The 18,574-nt window shown below is 54.2% G+C and overlaps 5 protein-coding genes across 5 annotated transcripts; 3 read left to right on the top strand and 2 right to left on the bottom strand.

The window, feature by feature from the left end:
• Positions 1-441: 441 nt before the first annotated feature.
• KVR01_006472 (uncharacterized protein) lies at positions 442-2,970 on the bottom strand (the record flags this gene model as incomplete). Its single annotated transcript, XM_044794867.1, has 5 exons — positions 442-1,200; positions 1,348-1,742; positions 1,847-2,052; positions 2,112-2,456; positions 2,804-2,970. 5 exons carry the CDS (start codon positions 2,968-2,970, stop codon positions 442-444), a joined length of 1,872 nt encoding a protein of 623 aa, XP_044645275.1.
• A 7,027-nt stretch (positions 2,971-9,997) lies between these two features.
• On the top strand, positions 9,998-10,225 carry KVR01_006334 (uncharacterized protein; the record flags this gene model as incomplete). Its single annotated transcript, XM_044787035.1, has 1 exon — positions 9,998-10,225. One exon carries the CDS (start codon positions 9,998-10,000, stop codon positions 10,223-10,225), a length of 228 nt encoding a protein of 75 aa, XP_044645137.1.
• Positions 10,226-10,410: 185 nt separating this feature from the next.
• KVR01_006423 (cytochrome c1 heme lyase CYT2) lies at positions 10,411-11,547 on the top strand (the record flags this gene model as incomplete). Its single annotated transcript, XM_044787866.1, has 2 exons — positions 10,411-11,177; positions 11,262-11,547. The coding sequence occupies 2 exons, from the start codon at positions 10,411-10,413 to the stop codon at positions 11,545-11,547; spliced, it is 1,053 nt and encodes a 350-aa protein (XP_044645226.1).
• A 918-nt stretch (positions 11,548-12,465) lies between these two features.
• Positions 12,466-13,873, bottom strand: KVR01_006172 (uncharacterized protein; the record flags this gene model as incomplete). Its single annotated transcript, XM_044790012.1, has 2 exons — positions 12,466-13,713; positions 13,793-13,873. 2 exons carry the CDS (start codon positions 13,871-13,873, stop codon positions 12,466-12,468), a joined length of 1,329 nt encoding a protein of 442 aa, XP_044644975.1.
• Positions 13,874-14,435: 562 nt separating this feature from the next.
• Positions 14,436-17,811, top strand: KVR01_006288 (uncharacterized protein). The gene is made up of 3 exons (XM_044786520.1): positions 14,436-15,323; positions 15,383-15,903; positions 15,962-17,811. The coding sequence occupies exons 1-3, from the start codon at positions 14,732-14,734 to the stop codon at positions 17,447-17,449; spliced, it is 2,601 nt and encodes an 866-aa protein (XP_044645091.1). The 5' UTR covers positions 14,436-14,731; the 3' UTR covers positions 17,450-17,811.
• Positions 17,812-18,574: the final 763 nt, after the last annotated feature.

Raw genomic sequence — 18,574 nt, forward strand, 5'->3', positions numbered from 1 at the left:
AGCGGATAGTTAGCAGAGCAAAGGCTGTAGGAAGCATTGAAACGAAACCAGATTTAATCCTATGAGAATGGGTTGTAGGTATTTGGGTATAAGCTAAGTAAAGTGATCATACCATCGTCGTCCGTTGCGCCCTTCAGGCGCTCCCTATCTGCTTCTTTATAGCACACAGCACTGCTCGTATCCAACATTAATATCCAAACGCGTTCCTGACCCAGCCAGGTGCCATCTCACAAGCAAGCACGGTTATCCAAAGTCCTCCCACCAAGGCCGTGTGGCCTCAAACTTTATCTCCCCGGCATCGAGGTCAACATCCTCCCAGTCATCACCCGTATTATCCTCCTCTCCCTGGCCGACATGGTCAAGCAGCTCGTCCCCAAAGGGGCTCACCGCCAGCGGCACGTCGACAAACTTGTCACTCCATACGCCCCAAGAATTAGACCTCTAGTCCTTGTGCTCAACATCCCTCCGGGCCTCGTCCTCGTGGGCAGCCATGGCCACAACCTTCTCCTCATCTCCCATCGCGTTCCTCTCCTTGAGGACGGTCTCGTGGCGCACATTGTGCGTCTTCCAGGCCGGCGTACCGATGTACGGGATCGCACCGGGCTTGGTATCGTCGAAGATGGCGTCGACCTCCTCGAGGGCCTTGTTGGCGGTTTCGGGGAACATGAAGAAGACGTGCCAGAACATGGCGAAGCAGAAGACGGCGAACAGCACGTATGTCTTCCAGGTGATGTTCTTGAAGGCGGGCGGCACAAAGTACGCCAGCGCAAAGTTGAACGCCCAGTTGCCGCTGGTGGCCAGGGCCACGGCCTTGCCACGCAGGCGGAGAGGGAACAGCTCCGGGGGGTACACCCACGACACGGGACCCCAGGTGGGAGCGTACGAGGCGACAAACAGGTAGGTGCTCGCAATGACCGCCTTGGCCGGGGCTCCCGAGATGGCCATCGACTCGGCGTCGGACGGGAACTCGCCGGGGCGCGCAGGCCGCGAGTAGACGGCAAAGAGACCAGCGTTGACGCACAGCCACAGGCACATGAAGAAGGCGCCGATGAGCAGGGGCTTGCGTCGGCCCCAGTGGTCCAGCCAGATCAGCGCCGGGACCGTCATGCAGACGTTAATCACATAGTTGATCCCCGACGACACCAGATTGCCGTTACCGATGCCAGCCATCTGGAAAATGTACGTAATGTAATACATCATCTAAGATGAAGTTAGTCCTGCTACGGGTCCTAAAGTGTTGTATTCTAGAAGATTCCAAAAGGTGGAGGACGGGGGATGCGTAAAAGGTGAAAAGTGATGCTTACGACTGTTACGGCGCGTACTGTTAGCCCTGGCACATTCCAAAACAGAAAGACGGGGATCCGCAAAGGGAGAAGAGTGATGCTTACCGTTCATTCCAGTCAGTTGCGACCAGATCTGCATGAAGAGACCGATCAGGGTCCTGTTGATCATCTTGGGCTTGAAGAGCTCGAGATAGGAGACATCGCTGTTGGCACGCTCGAACTCGACCACCTCACGGATCTCGGCCAGCTCACGGACGACGAAGGGGCTGTTCGGGTCACCGTGGCCGTGTACGAGCGTCAAGACGGAGTGTGTCTCTTCCCAGCGGTCCTTCTTGGCCAACCACCGAGGGGACTCGGGCAGGAAGATCAGGGAGAGGCCCAGGAAGACGGCGGGAATCATCTGCAGGCCCCAGGGAACCCTAAAAGAAGCGTCTCCATCGATGAAACTGCACCCGTAGCCTAGTGGTGAAGTTAGTCCTGCTATGGGTCCTGAAGCGTTGTATTCTACAACATTCCAAAACATGAAAGACGGGGATCCGTAAAAGGTGAAAAGTGATACTGACATATAAAATACATGATTAGGATGCCCCAGGTGATGGCCCATTGCTGCATCGAGACGACACGGCCACGCTTGGAGGGAGGGGCGATCTCGGAGATGTAGACGGGCACCTGGGCGGAGCAGATGCCGACGCAGAATCCGTTGACGATACGGCCGACAACCAGCATGGGAATGTTGACGGCGGCGCAAGTGAGGATGGAGCCGATGACCCTAATTTGACATAAGGATTAGCAGATGACTCGAGAGCGGACGACGTCGGGAAGTCTCACCAGGCAACGCAACCGATTTGGATCGACGTCTTCCGGCCGAGGATATCTGAGAGGAAACCAGAGCAGAGGGCACCCAGCCAGGAGCCGCCGGGCATGGCGGCCGTGATGCCACCCTGGATGTCAGACGACGGGCCGCGGCATTCGTTGTTCTCGTCGAAACCGAGGGTGTTGAACTTGCACAGATATCCTTTTGTCGAGATGATGGCACTCATGGAGGAGATGTCGAAACCAAAGAGGCCACCACCGATGACGGCGGTGGCCGCGATGAAGTAGATGTTGCCGACCTTGTACATCTTGTCTTGTGCTGGCCTTGCGCAAGGGACGACGGGGGAGCCCAGAGGGTCTCTTTATATTGTGGTGAACCGCCGGGCGGTGTGGTGTTTTGAGAGGAAATGGTTGATGTTTCCTCTTTGACGTTGACGACTTCTTGCAATACTGCAAGGTCGAAGCTTGAGTCTGGGATATATTTATCGAGGCAAAATGAATACCCACGAGGGTTGACAGGCGGAATGGAAAGGGGAAGGACTGGGAGGCTCTTGCCCTTTATAAGTTTATGTACCATACACTGTACATGAGGCAGCCTCGATGGTGATCTGCGTTCACTATCTACCTAGGTAGTAAATACTGGGACACGGTTACTACATGGGAGGGACCCGGAGACCTTGACCGGAGCCAACCCATGCCACTACCACGCTGCCGCCCGTACGCGAGCAGGCGAGGTGGGCTTCTTCAGCCCGCTCCATCCTGTCGACTGGTCTCCGCACAGTCTCGCAACGTCAACAGCTAAAAATGAACAGGGTGTGATTACCAACGGAGTGGGTGCGAGGCCGTTGGGGCGTGGAATCGGTTCCGGAGCCATGTGCCCAGGTGAAAAGGCTAGGTAACCACATGTTGGAATGTTCCACGCCTGAGCCAGTCAAAGAGAAGCCGATGGGCAGGTGGATCATCCATGTCATGTATGTGCAGGAACATGGAGAAAGCGGGTTGGTTGGGGCCCAGGAAGGGCCGACTGGGCTGTCTGGGGAAGAGACAACAGGCGTGGAGGGAGGTGTGTGTGTTTCTCGTGGTGGCATCGAGGATCCAAGACCAAGGCAAGGAAATGGCCGGCCGAGGTCGAGTGGATGGAGCAATGTGCCAGGGGCTCCCGGTTACCGGCTTCTCTCACCTTGTTTACGAACCTGCTGTGCGATCAAGGAGCACAGGTAACGTGCCGTGGTGCGATGCCTGATCCGAGCACCGTAGGCCTACTGTACGCCGGTGGCACTGGTAGGTGAGAAAAACTGTGGGTAAGAGCTAAAAGTAGTCGACCTCGTGGCTGGTTTCTGCCCCTTCCTGCGTGGCCGGCATCCTTGGGGCCAGGATTGGGACCGAGTTCTCACGCTGGCAGCTGATAGAACAGGCGACAGGACGGAGATATGGCAGTGTCGTGTGCCCCGAAAACACCGTTCGATGCCCAGAAAGCTTCACCGCACCCACGCCTGATGCACGAGACGGAAACCCGTTGGCCAAGCCGGGCGGGCGATGCTTGACAGGCTTGGGGGCTCGGCCGGGCAAGTGACGTGCGGCGTGCCCTGACAGCAGGGTGGGATCACCAATATGCTGTAGCGCGGCAGGGGGCCGGGGGGGGGGGGGGGATTGGTCGAGCACTGTTTCTTACCGGCGGGAGTACTGTAGGCTGGGAAGGAATCCTTCCGGCCATCATCCCCTGCGAGTCGACGGCCAACACTTGAAGTCGATCGAGCCAGAACTGTTGGTTGTCTCGAACAGATGGGGCCAGTGTCGGGGCCTGTCATCACCCCGAAGACTTCGAGTTGCCCAAGACAACCCTGATATAGTCCAGCAGAGTGACAGACAAAGCCACTCTTTTTCTTGAATGAGAGCACAAGAATGAAGAACCTTGGAAGGTGCACACATGTGGATTATCCCACAGGTTATCCCACGAGGCTCTGCCGACACGAGGCAGCCGTAAGACGTTGCGCAAGGGGGATGTTGCCATTACACAAAGCGTTGCCTGTAGGAAAGGCTCCCACGTAAGACTTGAGTAATACTGTGGTAAAGGCCTAGGCCTGCTTTGCCCACGAGGGCGACAAGTAGCCGTTGGCGGCATGCCACGGGCCGAGACACATCCAGAAGAAGGTCGGGAGCTCTGGGTGTTCCTCTGAGGGCGAGGTTTGGTCATGCCATCTTCACGAGACTCGTCGTGGCACAGGAGGCGCTACCGGGAGGCACTACTGGGATGAAGGGACGTTAAAAATTCGTGTCGTGAAAGCCCAAGGCACATCCGAGGTCAAGTTCCCCGTGGAGAGCAGGAAAACTGGAGTCTGGAGATAGGTGGGTTGTGGCACGACTTGGAAGCACTTTGGTCTGGGGCTCCAGGGTGCTGGATTTTCTCGAGATGAACGGGGACGACAAAAACCGGAGCGAGTGGGTGGTTCTCGTCTCCACAAAACCGCCAGAATGCGGCCGATTGGGCAGCAGCCGGGATGTCACCGACGATCATACCCAGCGCATGAAAGATCTTGGGGAGAAAGACGGAGAGTCTGGAGAGTGCAGATTTCTGGGGACGGCGAGAAGGGCCCATCCCGTGGAAGACTGTCGTCAATATTCTCGAAGCCCTCCAGGACACCTGCCGTCCATCGCCCACCACCATCTCGGAACACAACGGGAGATAGCAGCACGTACCTCGCCCGTGCATAAATATCGTCAGTGGCGTGACGGGAAGCAAGGGTGACCGCTCGGGAATCCGTGCCAAGCCGGCCACTGCCTTGTGTACTGTGCGTGCCGCTGAAGATCACCCTTCCGCGGCTGATGGAATGCCCAGGAGGCGTACCTGCTAGATAGCTACGTATAGCCGGGCCAGGGGATGTGGTCCTTCAGGCCTGGGGCCGGCCCGACTCCTGTGTTTAGCAGCCACCGCCTTGCATTTCCATGCCTTGGTCAGGAACACAGGCGGACTGAAGGCCGTTGAGCACCCCATACTGTACGCCAACAATCCGGACACGGCTCTCTTGCAGCAATTTTTCCACGACCCCCGGTTCGCCTCGGTTGGTCTTGACCCGGGCAGTCGGGTCCGTGTAATCTGTACATGTATCGTGGTGGACCAAAATTAAGATGGCCCAGCCAGACCGCAAACACTTGCATGGGATTTCACGCTGACCGAGGTCTGTTTTGCCGCAGCCCGGCAACATGGAAGGCTCGTGTTCAGCACGTCGGCCACGTCTGTAGCTCCGGGATCGCGCGAACTGCTCACTGGCCTGCTGTAAAAACAAGATTGGAGTTCCAGGCCAATGTCTGCCGCAGGACCAACTGGCTCGGTATTACCTCACATGTGACAAGTTGTTCTGGGCCAGCCCAGGGACAGCAACGAGGCGGCTGGCCAGCAAGGCTTCCTGGACAAGCAACGTACGACTCGCTGGTCAAAGCTTGGCTTGCTTACATGGTAGGTCTAGGCCGCGAGGAACACCCTCATACTATGTCATGCCACCGCTCATCGTCCGCCGAGCCTACCCTTGGGTATTCATACAACTTTGGCAAGGCCGATCCGGCAACGATCCAGCTGAGAATCCAACACACCAATCTCGAGGGCCCCAGGCAGCCTGCAAAAGAAACCGCCGCTAAGTCCAAGTACTACCAAAACCCTTCATGTTAGCACCACGATTATTCCACAACCATATCATATGTGCTTGATTTTAACTATATCAATATCTTGAGAGTAAGCTTCTGATTCGAATGGTATCAAAATATCATTAAGAACTCGTGGTTGTGGGCAAAAAGCAGGTGGATAACTTCTGGGATCCTGATTCTGGTACATAACCAGCGGCGGTCTCTTTTGCAGGCTGCCTGGGCCCGGGGATGGTCACGTCCATCTGTCGATCTGCAGTTAGCGAGCCACACCAGCATCGGCCGGCCTCTCCTATGATACCCCATGGCACTACATCATCCAGTCACGTATGCTTGTTCATGTACCTGCCGAAATGACACCCAAAAGCTTGTGGGCATGTTACCCCCGCCATGGTGCACGGCATGAATAAGGCCAACTCTATCGCGGCCTGGACCCCAACGACCTGGGTCTCCGCGATCGAATCCGACTCCCCGCACGTATATGCTTTCACACGTGTCTACCTTCCTCTTGTAGGGTTTCAGTTGCTCTGCAGACGACAATTCCAAGGGTCCAAAATATCGCATCTAGTGTAGTTGATCATGATATACGTGATGGTGAGCCTGGTATCATTTCTGTTGACAGCCACATGCTTGTCCAGGCACTGGATTCGACTTCTCTCGACTAACTTTTGCACCTCACGTGTGCGCTCGACGGCGACGATAGTTTGGTGGAATCGGTCGGAGAAATTCCATTTCAAGTAGAGTCATAGACTCTTGACATTGTCCTTCCTACCCTGCTGGTAGTTGTGTATGGACAAGCGAACCAGGTCTGTTCTTGCTCGCGATGCCGCACAACATCGACCAGTCGCAAGGGAGAGGAAGCGTGACGACAACAACAGAGGACTGAAAGACTCCCGACTTGCCTATGCAGTCTCCATCTAAAATCTTTGAATCGCCCCCACCTCTACATATCGTAGAAGCGTTCAGTTGAACGCGGCTGATATGAACGGAACCAAACCTTGGAAGGTAAAGATAGGTTAGATGACGTATTCAAGGACTGAGAATCCAGCAAGAGCAGGGCGCTCATTGACCGTGACATTCGTTTAGGGCAGCTTAGTTCCAGACTCGTGTCCCTTGTTCAAGCCTGGCAGGAAAATTTCCATCAGCGAGTATTACGCTGTGTACCTGCAGGAATGTCACGTGTCTCTTAATGCAATCTTGAGAGACTATGCACATGGAGAGTAAACAAGCGAGGCGGCTGAGTTTCGTGCACAGCCAAAGCTTGTCTCGCAGGTCTATGCAAGTGCGCAGTTGCTTTACTTACTAGAAAGTGCCGTAGAAGACACGCGCGACCTGTCCTTTGACGCTCATGTAAAGGGTTGTGGGGAATAATGCTATTATCCCCTGAGATCAAAGTAGGTAGACTCTAGCTAGAGTGTCCCTAAATATGCTGCTTTGAGGTGTCATGGCGTAGATATTGTCCAGCTCGTCCCACGAACTTGGCTAGAATGCGAATTATGCGCAATTCAATCCCCATGGAATGGCCGCGAACAAAGTATTTACTGCAGCATTCATGAATGAGAGTCCGTGCCTTGTAGTTATGATATTCAGCCTTGTTGGTGAATCTTGATACCAGTGACCCTGAGGGCTACCTCCTTGATGCACGTTTTCTGCTCGGCATTCCGCTTCGCGACCAAAGCATATATCCCCCAATTCCGTCTAAGATGAGCTCCTACAGAACAGGCTCTTATAGGATAACCTCCTGGCCTCTTACAAGGCTCCTGAGGGATTCCCTCCAAAAGAGGGATGTCCTCATGCAAATCTTTGGGTGGTGGGTCCACTGGTTCCCGTGCATAACGTGGGCGGCCCGGAATCCGCCCACCCCCCGATTCCGACCACCCACTTTTGGTGCGTTCCACACCAAAAGACACCTACTTTTTAAACTAACCTATTAAATCTAAAAAAAATCCTAAAACCCTAACCCTAGATTTAAATAATAGCTTTTTAACTAAACTACTAATAAAAAATACTATAGTAGTAATGAATAAATATTAATATTTTTTAAAATATTTTTAAACTTAAAAGTTTTTAAATATTAAGAATTAGTAATAAAATATTAAAGATTTATAACAAAGATAATATTAGCTTTTATTTACTAGATATTAGTAATATAAATTATATAAAATTTTTATTTAATATTAGAAATAATAAATAACTTTATTTTAAAAGTTATTTAATTAAAAGAATTTTCTTTATTAAAATATAAATATATTTATAGTTTATCTAAGAAACCTTATAGAGAGAAAGTAAAAGTTTAATTTTAAAAATATTACTAATATTTATTAAGTAGAATTCTTTTAAAATTAAGTAATAATAATTATAATTAAGGTTTTTTAAAAGAAAGTATAATTATAACTAATTTATTTAATTAGTTATAATTAAAATAAGTATATAGTTAAAAATATTAGTACTAATATATAAAATACTATATATTCCTTAATACTTTAAAATTATTTAACTTTAAAAACTCTTTTAAAAATATTCTAGTTATAAAAGTATTTATATAGTATTTTTTTATAAAAATAGAGTTAAAAGGCTATTTTTTTAAGCCTAGGGTTAGGGTTACTAAATTTTATTTAGATTTAATAAGTGGGTTTTAAAAGTGGGTGTCTTAATAGTGTGTTTGTATCAAAAAGTGGGTGGTCGGAATCGGGGGGTGGGCGGAATCTGGGCCGCCCACGTTATGGCAGATAATGTGAGAATTGTAAGCATTCTGGGATCTGGTATGTGACTATAGTCATGGCTTCCAAGGCTTTTGAGGGTCATACAATATAATTGGGAAGGAAAGGAAAAAGGTTTTGTTGGCACTATCCGGTTAGACAATGTGGGCGCTTGTGCACTCAAGGAGACGCAGTACTTGATTTCAAGTGGTGATCATGGTAGTAAGTAAGCCTATCAAGGTACCTATAATACCCACGTCCATGGTTACCTAGGGTAGGTGTGTTTCACGAGCGAGATACTGGGGGGGATGGCGTCGTGTACGTCTTGGTAGACACACATGTGCACCAATAACTCGAGACGTTCCACATATATCCCCGTTTCTACGACATCAGTCGACTGTTTATGCTACCCTACCCTCCTCACGGGTAACCTGTCATGTCCAGTATTGCCGTCCACATTCCTGCACGAGCCATCGGAATTTCCCGAGGTCCCGCGGAACTTGAACGGCCATGTCTAGTTGTGGTTGGCAATGGCACCTGAGCACAATACCGGGAGGCCATTGAATCTGCCGCAGGCACAGCGTTGCAAATTACTCAGAGAAACATCACACATCACAAACACACACACACGTGACACATGGCATGGGATGAAGCGAGATCTCCAGAAAAGGGGATGCCCAACCTTATCCTGAGGGTCTCGGCCTGGTCCCAACAGATCCAAGAAAGCTATTTCCTTGTCAAGGCCAGTAGGTGCGAGAGGCGTGTGTGTGTGCTGCAGTGAGATAGCCAAGCTCGATAGTAACAAGTCCCTGGGTCATTAATCAGCCTGCCAAGCAGGAGAAAATAGTCTAATTAATCACTTGACAGTCTGTCAGTCGGGCCCCCATGCACACTGCACATGTGGGACAAGCTTCTTCCGAGTCAGGATTTCAAACACTGACACAAGTCACGGTGCATGCATGCACAGGAGGGAGTGCAGGAGAGGGGGAGATAGAGAGAGGAAGGGAGAGGGAGAGGGAGAAAGAGAGTGCGTGTCGTCGTCCCTGTGGTGCGGGTCATGACAGTCGGGCCCATGGCTGCCGTGCAGTGGTTTGTACAGCAGAGTTTGACGTGGCCGAGCGAGAAAGGTCGGACCGGGTGCCGCAGATGCAAGAGGACTGCAAGGGGGACGGGGGGTTGTGTGTGTGGTGTTTGGATATGGCTGTGGTGCATCTGAGGCGTGATGATGAGTGGCTGACAGTGACAGTCAGCAACATGGGGCAATTCTGTCTGGAGGTTGACAAGGTGTGACGGGCCCGGGGGAGACAGTGAGACTCTCAACATGCAGGAGAAGGAAGGGGTGGAAGAAGAAAAAATAAGAATGAAAAATTTAATTTGTTGGAGAGATATAATCTTGACCAGACCTCCTCTATATATATATATGTCTTTTGGCCCACAGACTTCATCAGCAGCAGCCAGCCAATATAACACAAGAGAATACAGAACATATCCCTTGCTTCATTCACTACGGCAATTAATTGTTGCAATTCTCCCACCATCATCTTCCCCCACCCCAACCGTGCGACCATGCTCTCGGCCCAGCGGCCCGCGCCTAAATTTAGCAGGCGAGACAGGCCACTCTCGACAGCAGCAGCAGGCCCAGGCGACCGGGTCTGGTGGCTGCTGGCCCAAGCTCAAGATTTTCACCACCAGGCCGAGGCGACTGCTGCCCCAGCCAATGCCCAGGCCCAATCCCAAACCCAGGCCCAGACAGCAGGCCCCCAGACCCGCCCGCTGGCTGGCAAGCAAAACTAGGCCCCAAGCAAGTTCAAGACAAGCCAAGCCAGCCGATCCCGACTTGCCGCCGGCCCAAAAAATAAAAAGAATATCCTGACTGACGGATTCCCACACCACCCACGGACGGCCCTTTCGACTTTATTAGCGTCGCCGTCCTCGACCACAGACATGGCACCACGACATCCAGCAACCACATCATAATAATGCTGCAGCAGGATCTCCTCGACACCCTATTTCTGAACCGAAAGGCACTGGCGGACGTTGGAGGAGGCGGCACGAGCGGCGGCACAGGGGAGAACCACCACCACACAACAGACGACGACAACAGCTCACGGACAGCTCTCACGATGAACAAGGACATGGGCGGGCCAGAGGCTGCAGGCGGGGACAAGTGCCCCGTGGACCACCGCAGCAGGGAGGCCTGGATGGCACAGGCAAAGGCCGCGGCACAGGAGGAGGCGCAACAACGACAATCATCATCAACATCACCGACGATGACGACGACGACACCACAATCCTCGAAGTCGACTACTACCACTACTACCACCACTACATGGCAATGGCCGCGGATCCCATTCCTCTCCTCCTACTCCACATCAACACCACCACCAGCAACAGCAACAGCAACCACAACAAAATCACCACCACCACACCCAGGCTCAAAAACCCCCACCAGCCACAACGACAACACCCTCGGAACGGACCGCGAGGTCTCGACCATCCCCCGCAGCCAGTCCGCCGGCGCGACCACGTCCGCCTGCCCCGTCAACCACGAGACCGAGACGGGAGCCGACAGCAAGACCGGCAACTGGGTGTACCCCTCGGAGAAGATGTTCTTCGACGCCATGAAGCGCAAGGGCCACGACACGCGCGCCCGGGACATGAAGACGGTCGTGCCCATCCACAACGCCGTCAACGAGCGCGCGTGGAAGGAGATCCGGGAGTGGGAGAGGCCGTACGCCTCGGAGAGGTATGTTGCTATTTTTGTTCTTCACCTTGTACTGTCCCGTTGCGTTGACATATCGCATGCTGACCTCGACTGCGAATACTGCAGCTGCCCCCAGGGCCCGATGCTCTACTCCTTCACCGGCCTGAGCACGACCATGTCCCCCAAGGCCCGCCTCAACACCCTCCTCGGCTACACCGCCCCCTTCGACAGGCACGACTGGGTCGTCGACCGCTGCGGCACCCGCGTCGAGTACGTCATCGACTTCTACGCCGGCCGCGCCGGCCCCGCCGGCCCCGGCGCGAAGCCCAGCTTCTACCTCGACGTCAGGCCCAAGCTCAACACGTGGGAGGGCATCAAGATGCGGGCTAGCAGGGCCGTCGGGCTGTCGTGATGTGGGCGGGCGAGGCGAGGCACGCACGCACGCACCAGCTTCGACATGGACATGGAAATGTGGTGATCATATAGCCAGAATTGAGCAGGGTGTCTGTCCTCCTCAATTTGAATTAGAATGGGGAGAAATAGGCGCGGGCTGTACCGCAGCCGACTTTGGCAGGGAGGGGGCGCGGTAGTTTTGGACGGCGTCCAAGGCTTGCATGGCCGGCGTGCACCAAATCTTGAACTGGCGTTACGAGGGTCGGCCAAAGCGTTGGACAGACACTGGGGGTATCAACGGTTCGTTTCGTGTATTCTCATAACATCCGCACGGGTCCAAAGACGAGAGGCGTCAGTCACATGGCTCCTCATCTTGACCCCGAGGCAAACTTCCATCTCCGCTTTGTGTACAAGCAGACATCTAGGAACAAATTTTGACTTCTGCCGCTGCAAGGCATTTGATCATCTCTATATCCCTGTCCCCAACGCCTTGCAAATTGACACACACGCACACTTCCCAAAGACTCTTGGCATAGAAATAGCTAGATATTAGCCCATGGGGATTTGGGCCGAAGACAAAGGGGTCAGTCGTGCTTCGCCTGCCGCGAAGGGGGCCGGTGAAGGAGATTGCCGTGGTCTTTCTCGTTCGGCACCGGCGGTACTGTTGTGCGCATATCAGCAAGTTGTTCCCGAGGAGTTGGATCAAGATCATCTTGAAAGGGGGAGAGAAGGGGCAGAGAGAATGCCGGCGCCAAGAAAGTCAAAAATCGTGTGTGCGTTATGGCGTCCACCCGGTGGCGCACGTTTCCTTGTCATGTCTCTGTCGCTTGCTTCGCACTTGTCGCATACAAACTTCAATGTACCGGGGGGTGGGGGTTTCCGGTCGCAAGATCGAAAATAAGAACGCCAAAAGACCAAAAGGAAAGCCGAGCGTGTCCTACGTGCCCTTGAGACTCTTCTCGCTGCCGCCGACCCTGACCCGCACCGGCGTCCGGGTCTCGACCGCAGTATTCTCCACCTCCCAGCCCTTCTCCCTCAGCGCGCCGAGCAGCGCCAGCTTGGTGTCGCGGTCCACGACGCCCGGGCCGCCGAGGTGGTCGTCCGGCACCTCGTTCTCGTATTGGCCCATGCCGCCCAGCCCGTCCCTGAAGATGGCCGTGTCGAAGTGGTACGCGTGCGCGACCGCGTCGAACCACGCCATGAGCGCGTCGTTGTCCGACCTCTTTCCCTCCTTCAGCGCGATGCGGATCGTAAAGCTGGGCCCCCACTGCCAGATCCCCATGAAGTAGTCCTCCGTGTCGAACACGTATCTGTGGTAGCCCCACGGCCGGAAGTTCATGACGTCCCCGTAGCCGCCAAAGTCGGCCGTCCCCTTGTACTCGGCCGTGCGGGAGGTGACGTTGCCGTGGCTGTTGAAGAGGATGGACTCGCGCTTGGCCACCTCGGTGGGCGACAGAACGGTCTTGGTCTCGAGGAACTCGCGGAAGACGATGGTGGCGCGTTGGCGGTTGAGGGTGCGCATCTTGACGGCGCGCACGCCGCAGTAGTTGGTCAGGAGGTGGATTCCGACCAGCACGACCATCCAGCACCACACGGCGGTCTTATCCTCGACCAGCTTCACGAGCAGGGTGCCGGCCAGCATGCCCATAAGGCTGACGACAGTCTCCTGGCTCTGCTCCTTGGCGTTGAGCTCGGCGAGGTTCCCGTTTGTGGCGAAGTGGGCGCTGAGGGTGGCCTTGGAGGCGCCGGCGGCGACGCCGCACAGGGAGCGCAGGATGGAGGCGGAGACCATGACGGAGACCTTGGGCAGGAGGGGCAGGGCGGGGAGCAGGAGGTCGAGGAACTGGCTGCAGTCGTTGAAAATATCAGCGAGGAAGCGGTAGTACTTGCACTCGGGCTCGATGGCCTGGCCCATGCGGTGGGCAAACAGGATGGTGGCCAGGCGGGAGAAGGTGTCCTGGATGATCTGGAGGAGCAGGGCGGTGGTGGGCGTCTGGCTGGAGCTGCCCACGCCCAGGCCCTCGAGGATGGCGCGGTTGGCGAGGAGGTTGGTTATGGAGGAGGAGAAGGCCTGCAGCGAGTCGAAGGTCTGGTAGGCGAGGTAATCGTCGGTCACGGTATGGGGGAAGCCGGCGGGGAGGAAGGCGTAGAGGATGGCCTTGGGGAGGGGAGTATATGTCCTCTCCTGGATCGGGTTCAGTCAGCCCAGGCCGTCAAATGCCAACAGAACAGGACAGGACGGGACGGAACAGGCTGCGGCTTACCACCTTGAGGCCATCTTGCTCGTTGCCGGTGTATGTGGCCAAGACATCGCCCGACTCGTCAATGTCGCAGATCTTGCTCATCGTGGCCGTCGCATGGAGGGTAGAAGACGACAGAAGGCGGGAAAGGAGAAGAAAAGGAAAGGAAAGAAGAGAACAGAAGGGCAGAAAGGAGGTCGAACAGAAACAGAGGAAACAGATGGACGGATTCGGCGGGGGAAAGGGCTGAAAGGCTGGCGACGCAAATGAAGAGAGAGTCAGGGTGATTAATCAAGACGGAGGACCAAGGAATATTAAGCTTCGGTCATTTTGCTGAACAAGATGGTGCTCCAGAGTTTAAGGTTGACTGACAGGAGGGTCAGGAGGAGCACAAGTGAGTACTGGGAAGGTCTGAATCCCACAGTCAGACGGATGCCTTGCCCAATTGGTGAAGGATAATTAGACCGACCACAAGCAATCACTTGTCCAGGCTGTTGGAAGCTATTAGAGGCAGTTGCGGTGACGTCGGTTCGGGGAAGGTGGGCACTGGGGCTGCACTACGATAAGACTGATGGAAAGTATCGATAAGCAGTACCTCACCAGGGGGACTTGGGGGGGTCCCCAGAGATCATCAGCGCTAGCCTGCGGGGAGCTTGGACCCTGAAAGCAACAGACCAGGACGTCCTTGGACGTCTTGGTTGATTGTAAGATGCATCAACTTTTTGACACCCGGATAAAATCTTGATCATTGAGTTCTTTGATTTCAGCATATCTCTTCTTCTACTACAAAATGGCTCTCCCAAACATGTACCGGTCGCAATCTGCGGGGTACACGGGTGCAGGGCTGCTTACCTGCTTGCCTGCTTACGCTACACTTCCTTCTAATGTCCCTTCATCGTCGTCTGGCCTGGCAGCCTGGTCGCACCACATTTACATCTGCACCCCGACCACAACTTCGACAACATGTCTGCTCTAGACCAGGCAATTGAAACTCTCGCGCTTGGTGACAAGGATGAGCTGTGTCAGTGGTACCGCCGCCCAGACACTGGTCGACAGGCCTCCTCCTCCTCCTACTCCCGCCGAGGACTATGTGGAGAGTGCACGTCTCTGACCCAAGAGATTCTGGTTGAGGGTGCGCGGCCGGTTTCCTCTGCAAGTCTCACTGAACAGGGAGATGTCGGTGACGTCCACGTCATTCACCCCGTGTTCAGTGAGGGAGTGTACACCTTTCAAAAAACCTATAACCAGCTGAGAGTCCACGCCAGCTTCTGCGCGCTCTGTCAGGCCGTTGAAGACTCGGTGGCCATTACCCAGGGATACGCTGCCGGGAACCATCCTACTGAGATTCCGCCGGACGCTCATGTGTGGCTGCGGCCTTTCTACTCGGGTGGTGATCTGACTGGATGCATTGTTGGACTCGACCAAGACGAGAACACGAGCGAAACCGATTCTGAGACCGGTTTTGAGACCAGTTCTTCCGAAACCTCCTCCAAGGGGGGTTTCAGGAGCATTCCAGAATGGAAAGGATTTCTAGAAGTCGTAGTCCGGGAGACTGGTATTATTCACTTCTTGAATAGGACTCGGAAGCTCTGTCTGCTGATTTATACCGTATAGGGTCTGTCCGACTCGATGATAATTCATCATCGTCCGATGCGATCGAGGGATGCGAAACCGTTAGTATCCGGGGTAATAGCTTTAGAAAGGCTGCGCCTTGCCAGGACATGACCTATGTGCTTCATTCGTGGTTGCGAGAGTGCGATTCCGCCCATGGTGTTTGCAGAGACCACAACAATTCACGCCAGGGTTCAACAGACGCCAAAATGTCAGCAACCCCCACCCGGCTCTTGGAGATCCAGCAAGTCGACGGGCTTTTTCGCACCCGTCTTGTTGCAGGTAACGAGGCCGGAACAAGATACGTTGCGCTGAGCCATCGATGGGGAAATTACGCATCCATCCGGACCACCACACTCAACATCGACAGCTACCAGGAGAACATCAACTTTGGTTCCTTGCCACTCACGCTCCAGCAAGCTGTCCAGATCACACACACGGCAGGAGTGCGGCATATCTGGGTCGATTGCCTGTGTATCATCCAAGACGATGACGATGACTGGGCACAGGAGGCGCCCAAAATGGTACGAGCCCTGTTGTGCAGCACACTTTTCCTCAGGGCTGATTTCTGTGATAACACAGGGCAGCATATATGCCGGTGCGTATTTCACCATTGCCGCATCTGCATTCGAGGACGCGGGGTGCTTCCCTCTCAAGTTCTCAGAAGACCACCGCGCCACGATAGACGTCCAACCCGGGCTCGAGCTGCACATCTATCCCCGGAGCTCCGAATTCGCCAGGTATTTGATGGAGCACGAGCCCCTTCAGAAGCGAGGGTGGACTCTCCAGGAGAGGCTGCTGTCCCAGCGCATCCTATACTGTTCGCGATACGAATACTACTGGCTGTGTAGGGAGAAGCGCCTGCGCGCCTGTGGGGATCCAGACATGTGGTTTGAGTACCAGTCGGTCATGCCAGCACACCAATACCAACCCTCTCTGCTGCTGTCCAACTCCCCACAAAGCCAGAGGGCCGCCTTGACACGGTGGTACCTGTTGATGTTCGACTACTCGGATCGCCAGCTGACGCTAGAGAAAGACAAGCTCATCGCCATCAGCGGCCTTGTCGACCTCTTCCAGCGCTGGATCGGCTCGAGGTACCTGCACGGGCTGTGGGAGTGTGACCTCGCGTGCGGCCTGGTCTGGCACGCGGGCAGCCGCTGGATTACTGGCACCTCAGACTCGGGGTCGGGAGGAATCAAGTCCTGGGCGCCAGACCGTTCCCGGTTCTGGCGCACACGCCCCACGAGGGCCCCCTCGTGGTCCTGGGCGAGCGTGGATGGGTTCCAGGAGCACTTCGGGCCTCAGCTCAGCCGGCTCGCTGACCACCTGGGGCAGCCGCTGGGCGAGTTGACCTACGTCACGGCCACGGCCGCGAGCGATGACGAGCACATATCTTGCCTGGGCGGCGCATCATCCGCAGTACCTCTAGATCGGGTCCTCAGGATCACTGGGCGGCTGAGCAAGGCATTCTACGGCTATGAGGGTGCAGAACAGGAAGGCGACCGCTTCTGGCAGGTAGACCGGGATGGTGGTATCAAACCCTTCGATTTTTACGCCGACGATCCTGAATTTGACAGCGACGACCATATCGCAGATGCGGCAAGCTCCAGGCTGTATGTCTTGCCCATAATTGCTTACATGGGGCTGGTCGTCACGCCGGCTAGTGACGATGCCAATGTCCCGCTCTACCGCAGGGTCGGCGCATGCAACCTCATCATCCGGCTTCCAGCGAAGTTTTTAGACCATGGTCATGGCGAATGGAACGAGGGCTCAACGGTTGGAACAACTGATTGTGGCAACGAGCAAGCCGCTGTCCAGGCGGACGACGACAGGGTCATCGACGGGGTACCAGGCTTCGGCCTCACAAACAACACCGCGACCGAGGCCTTCGACATGAGCGCTGATGCTGCACCAGATATTCAGAGTGAATCAGACAGCACGGACAACTCAACTAAGTCTGAAGACACGCTAGATGGTATTACGTGGTTTGGCCATGATTGGACAAAGTACTCTGATCACCTCCGATGGCTCGGGGAGGCGGGGGCCATTGAGACCATCTTCTTGTGCTGAGACTTGACATGCCAGTGCAGTGCAATAAGTCCAACGGCACGGCCCCTCCGTTTTCATGGGGACTAGAGGCCAGGGGACGCAGCTGATTCCATCAGTTCGATTTGATCTTATCTGGGGGCCGGGACTGAATGGGCTGCCACGTGTCAAACGGGTGTGATGTGAATAAAGACCAACTAGCAACATAAAGAAAGGAAATAGAGGATATATGGGTGGATGATGGATGGGCAAGCCATTTTCAGGGGGAAGGCATCCTAGTATCTACTGCGCCCCAATTTATGTGACCTCGCTGTTTACGGATTCACACTTCAAGACTCAAGGTATAATACCTAGCTTTACTCGGATAATTATCACCCACGATCAAGACCAAGGTACTATCGAGAATTACCCGTGTGACGACAAGACGTGGATAATCGCCAATACTAGGACTAATAGACTCGAAGTGGATTTCTAAATTGATTACTTGGCACACACTTTTTACGGAAACAAAATGTCAAATTTCTTCCAGCAAAGTCAAATTCTGTGCTGCCAAACCTGACTATTTCGTCAAGATCACACCCTCCAAGTAAAATTAGTTCCCCTAGCAAAACATCTTACACAAAATTCCAGCTATAATGTCATAGATAGTTATCAACACGTCTCTTCATGGTAACTGTGCCCTGGCTACTGGTTGATACTCATCTCCGCGACCTCGGGAGTGGCGGACCATCGGCCGTCTTAGCTCTATGAGATGAGAGGTTGTCCCATACGAGGTTGCACCATACGAGCCCTGGAGGTTGTGAGCTGCGTACCCTCCGTTTTTGCGGGCGCGAACCCCCTATCTCTATCATGAATTTGCCGGTCGGAGCTGGTGGAGGCTTCCCAGGGTTGTTGTGACCAACAGATGACTTGGAACTCGCTGGACCTTGCTCTGCAGCCGCCTCCCTTTTATTAATATCCCATCTGGAAACCCGTGGAAACCAAGGGATCCGTAGAAGGTATCGATTGATCGTTCTAGACCTCGAGTGCCTTGAAGAGGAGCAGCCGCAACACCCAATGTTCGGCGAGCCAGTGTTCGGCAAGCAAAAGAAAACATCTATCCAGTAGGTAGAACCTTGGCGAAAAAAGACTCTAGTGTGAATAATAACT

This window comes from Diaporthe batatas, assembly GCF_019321695.1.
Source record: "Diaporthe batatas strain CRI 302-4 chromosome Unknown Contig00006, whole genome shotgun sequence".
Lineage (NCBI taxonomy): Eukaryota > Fungi > Ascomycota > Sordariomycetes > Diaporthales > Diaporthaceae > Diaporthe > Diaporthe batatas.

What these genes read in the sequence shown, in the direction of transcription:
- KVR01_006288 (XM_044786520.1), top strand. Translation starts at nt 14,732, where the DNA reads ATGTCTGCTCTAGACCAGGCAATTGAAACTCTCGCGCTTGGTGACAAG. An exon ending in AGTCGTAGTCCGGGAGACTG is followed by an intron (nt 15,324 to 15,382) that starts GTATTATTCACT and finishes TATACCGTATAG; the next exon opens with GGTCTGTCCGACTCGATGAT. An exon ending in CACAGGAGGCGCCCAAAATG is followed by an intron (nt 15,904 to 15,961) that starts GTACGAGCCCTG and finishes GTGATAACACAG; the next exon opens with GGCAGCATATATGCCGGTGC.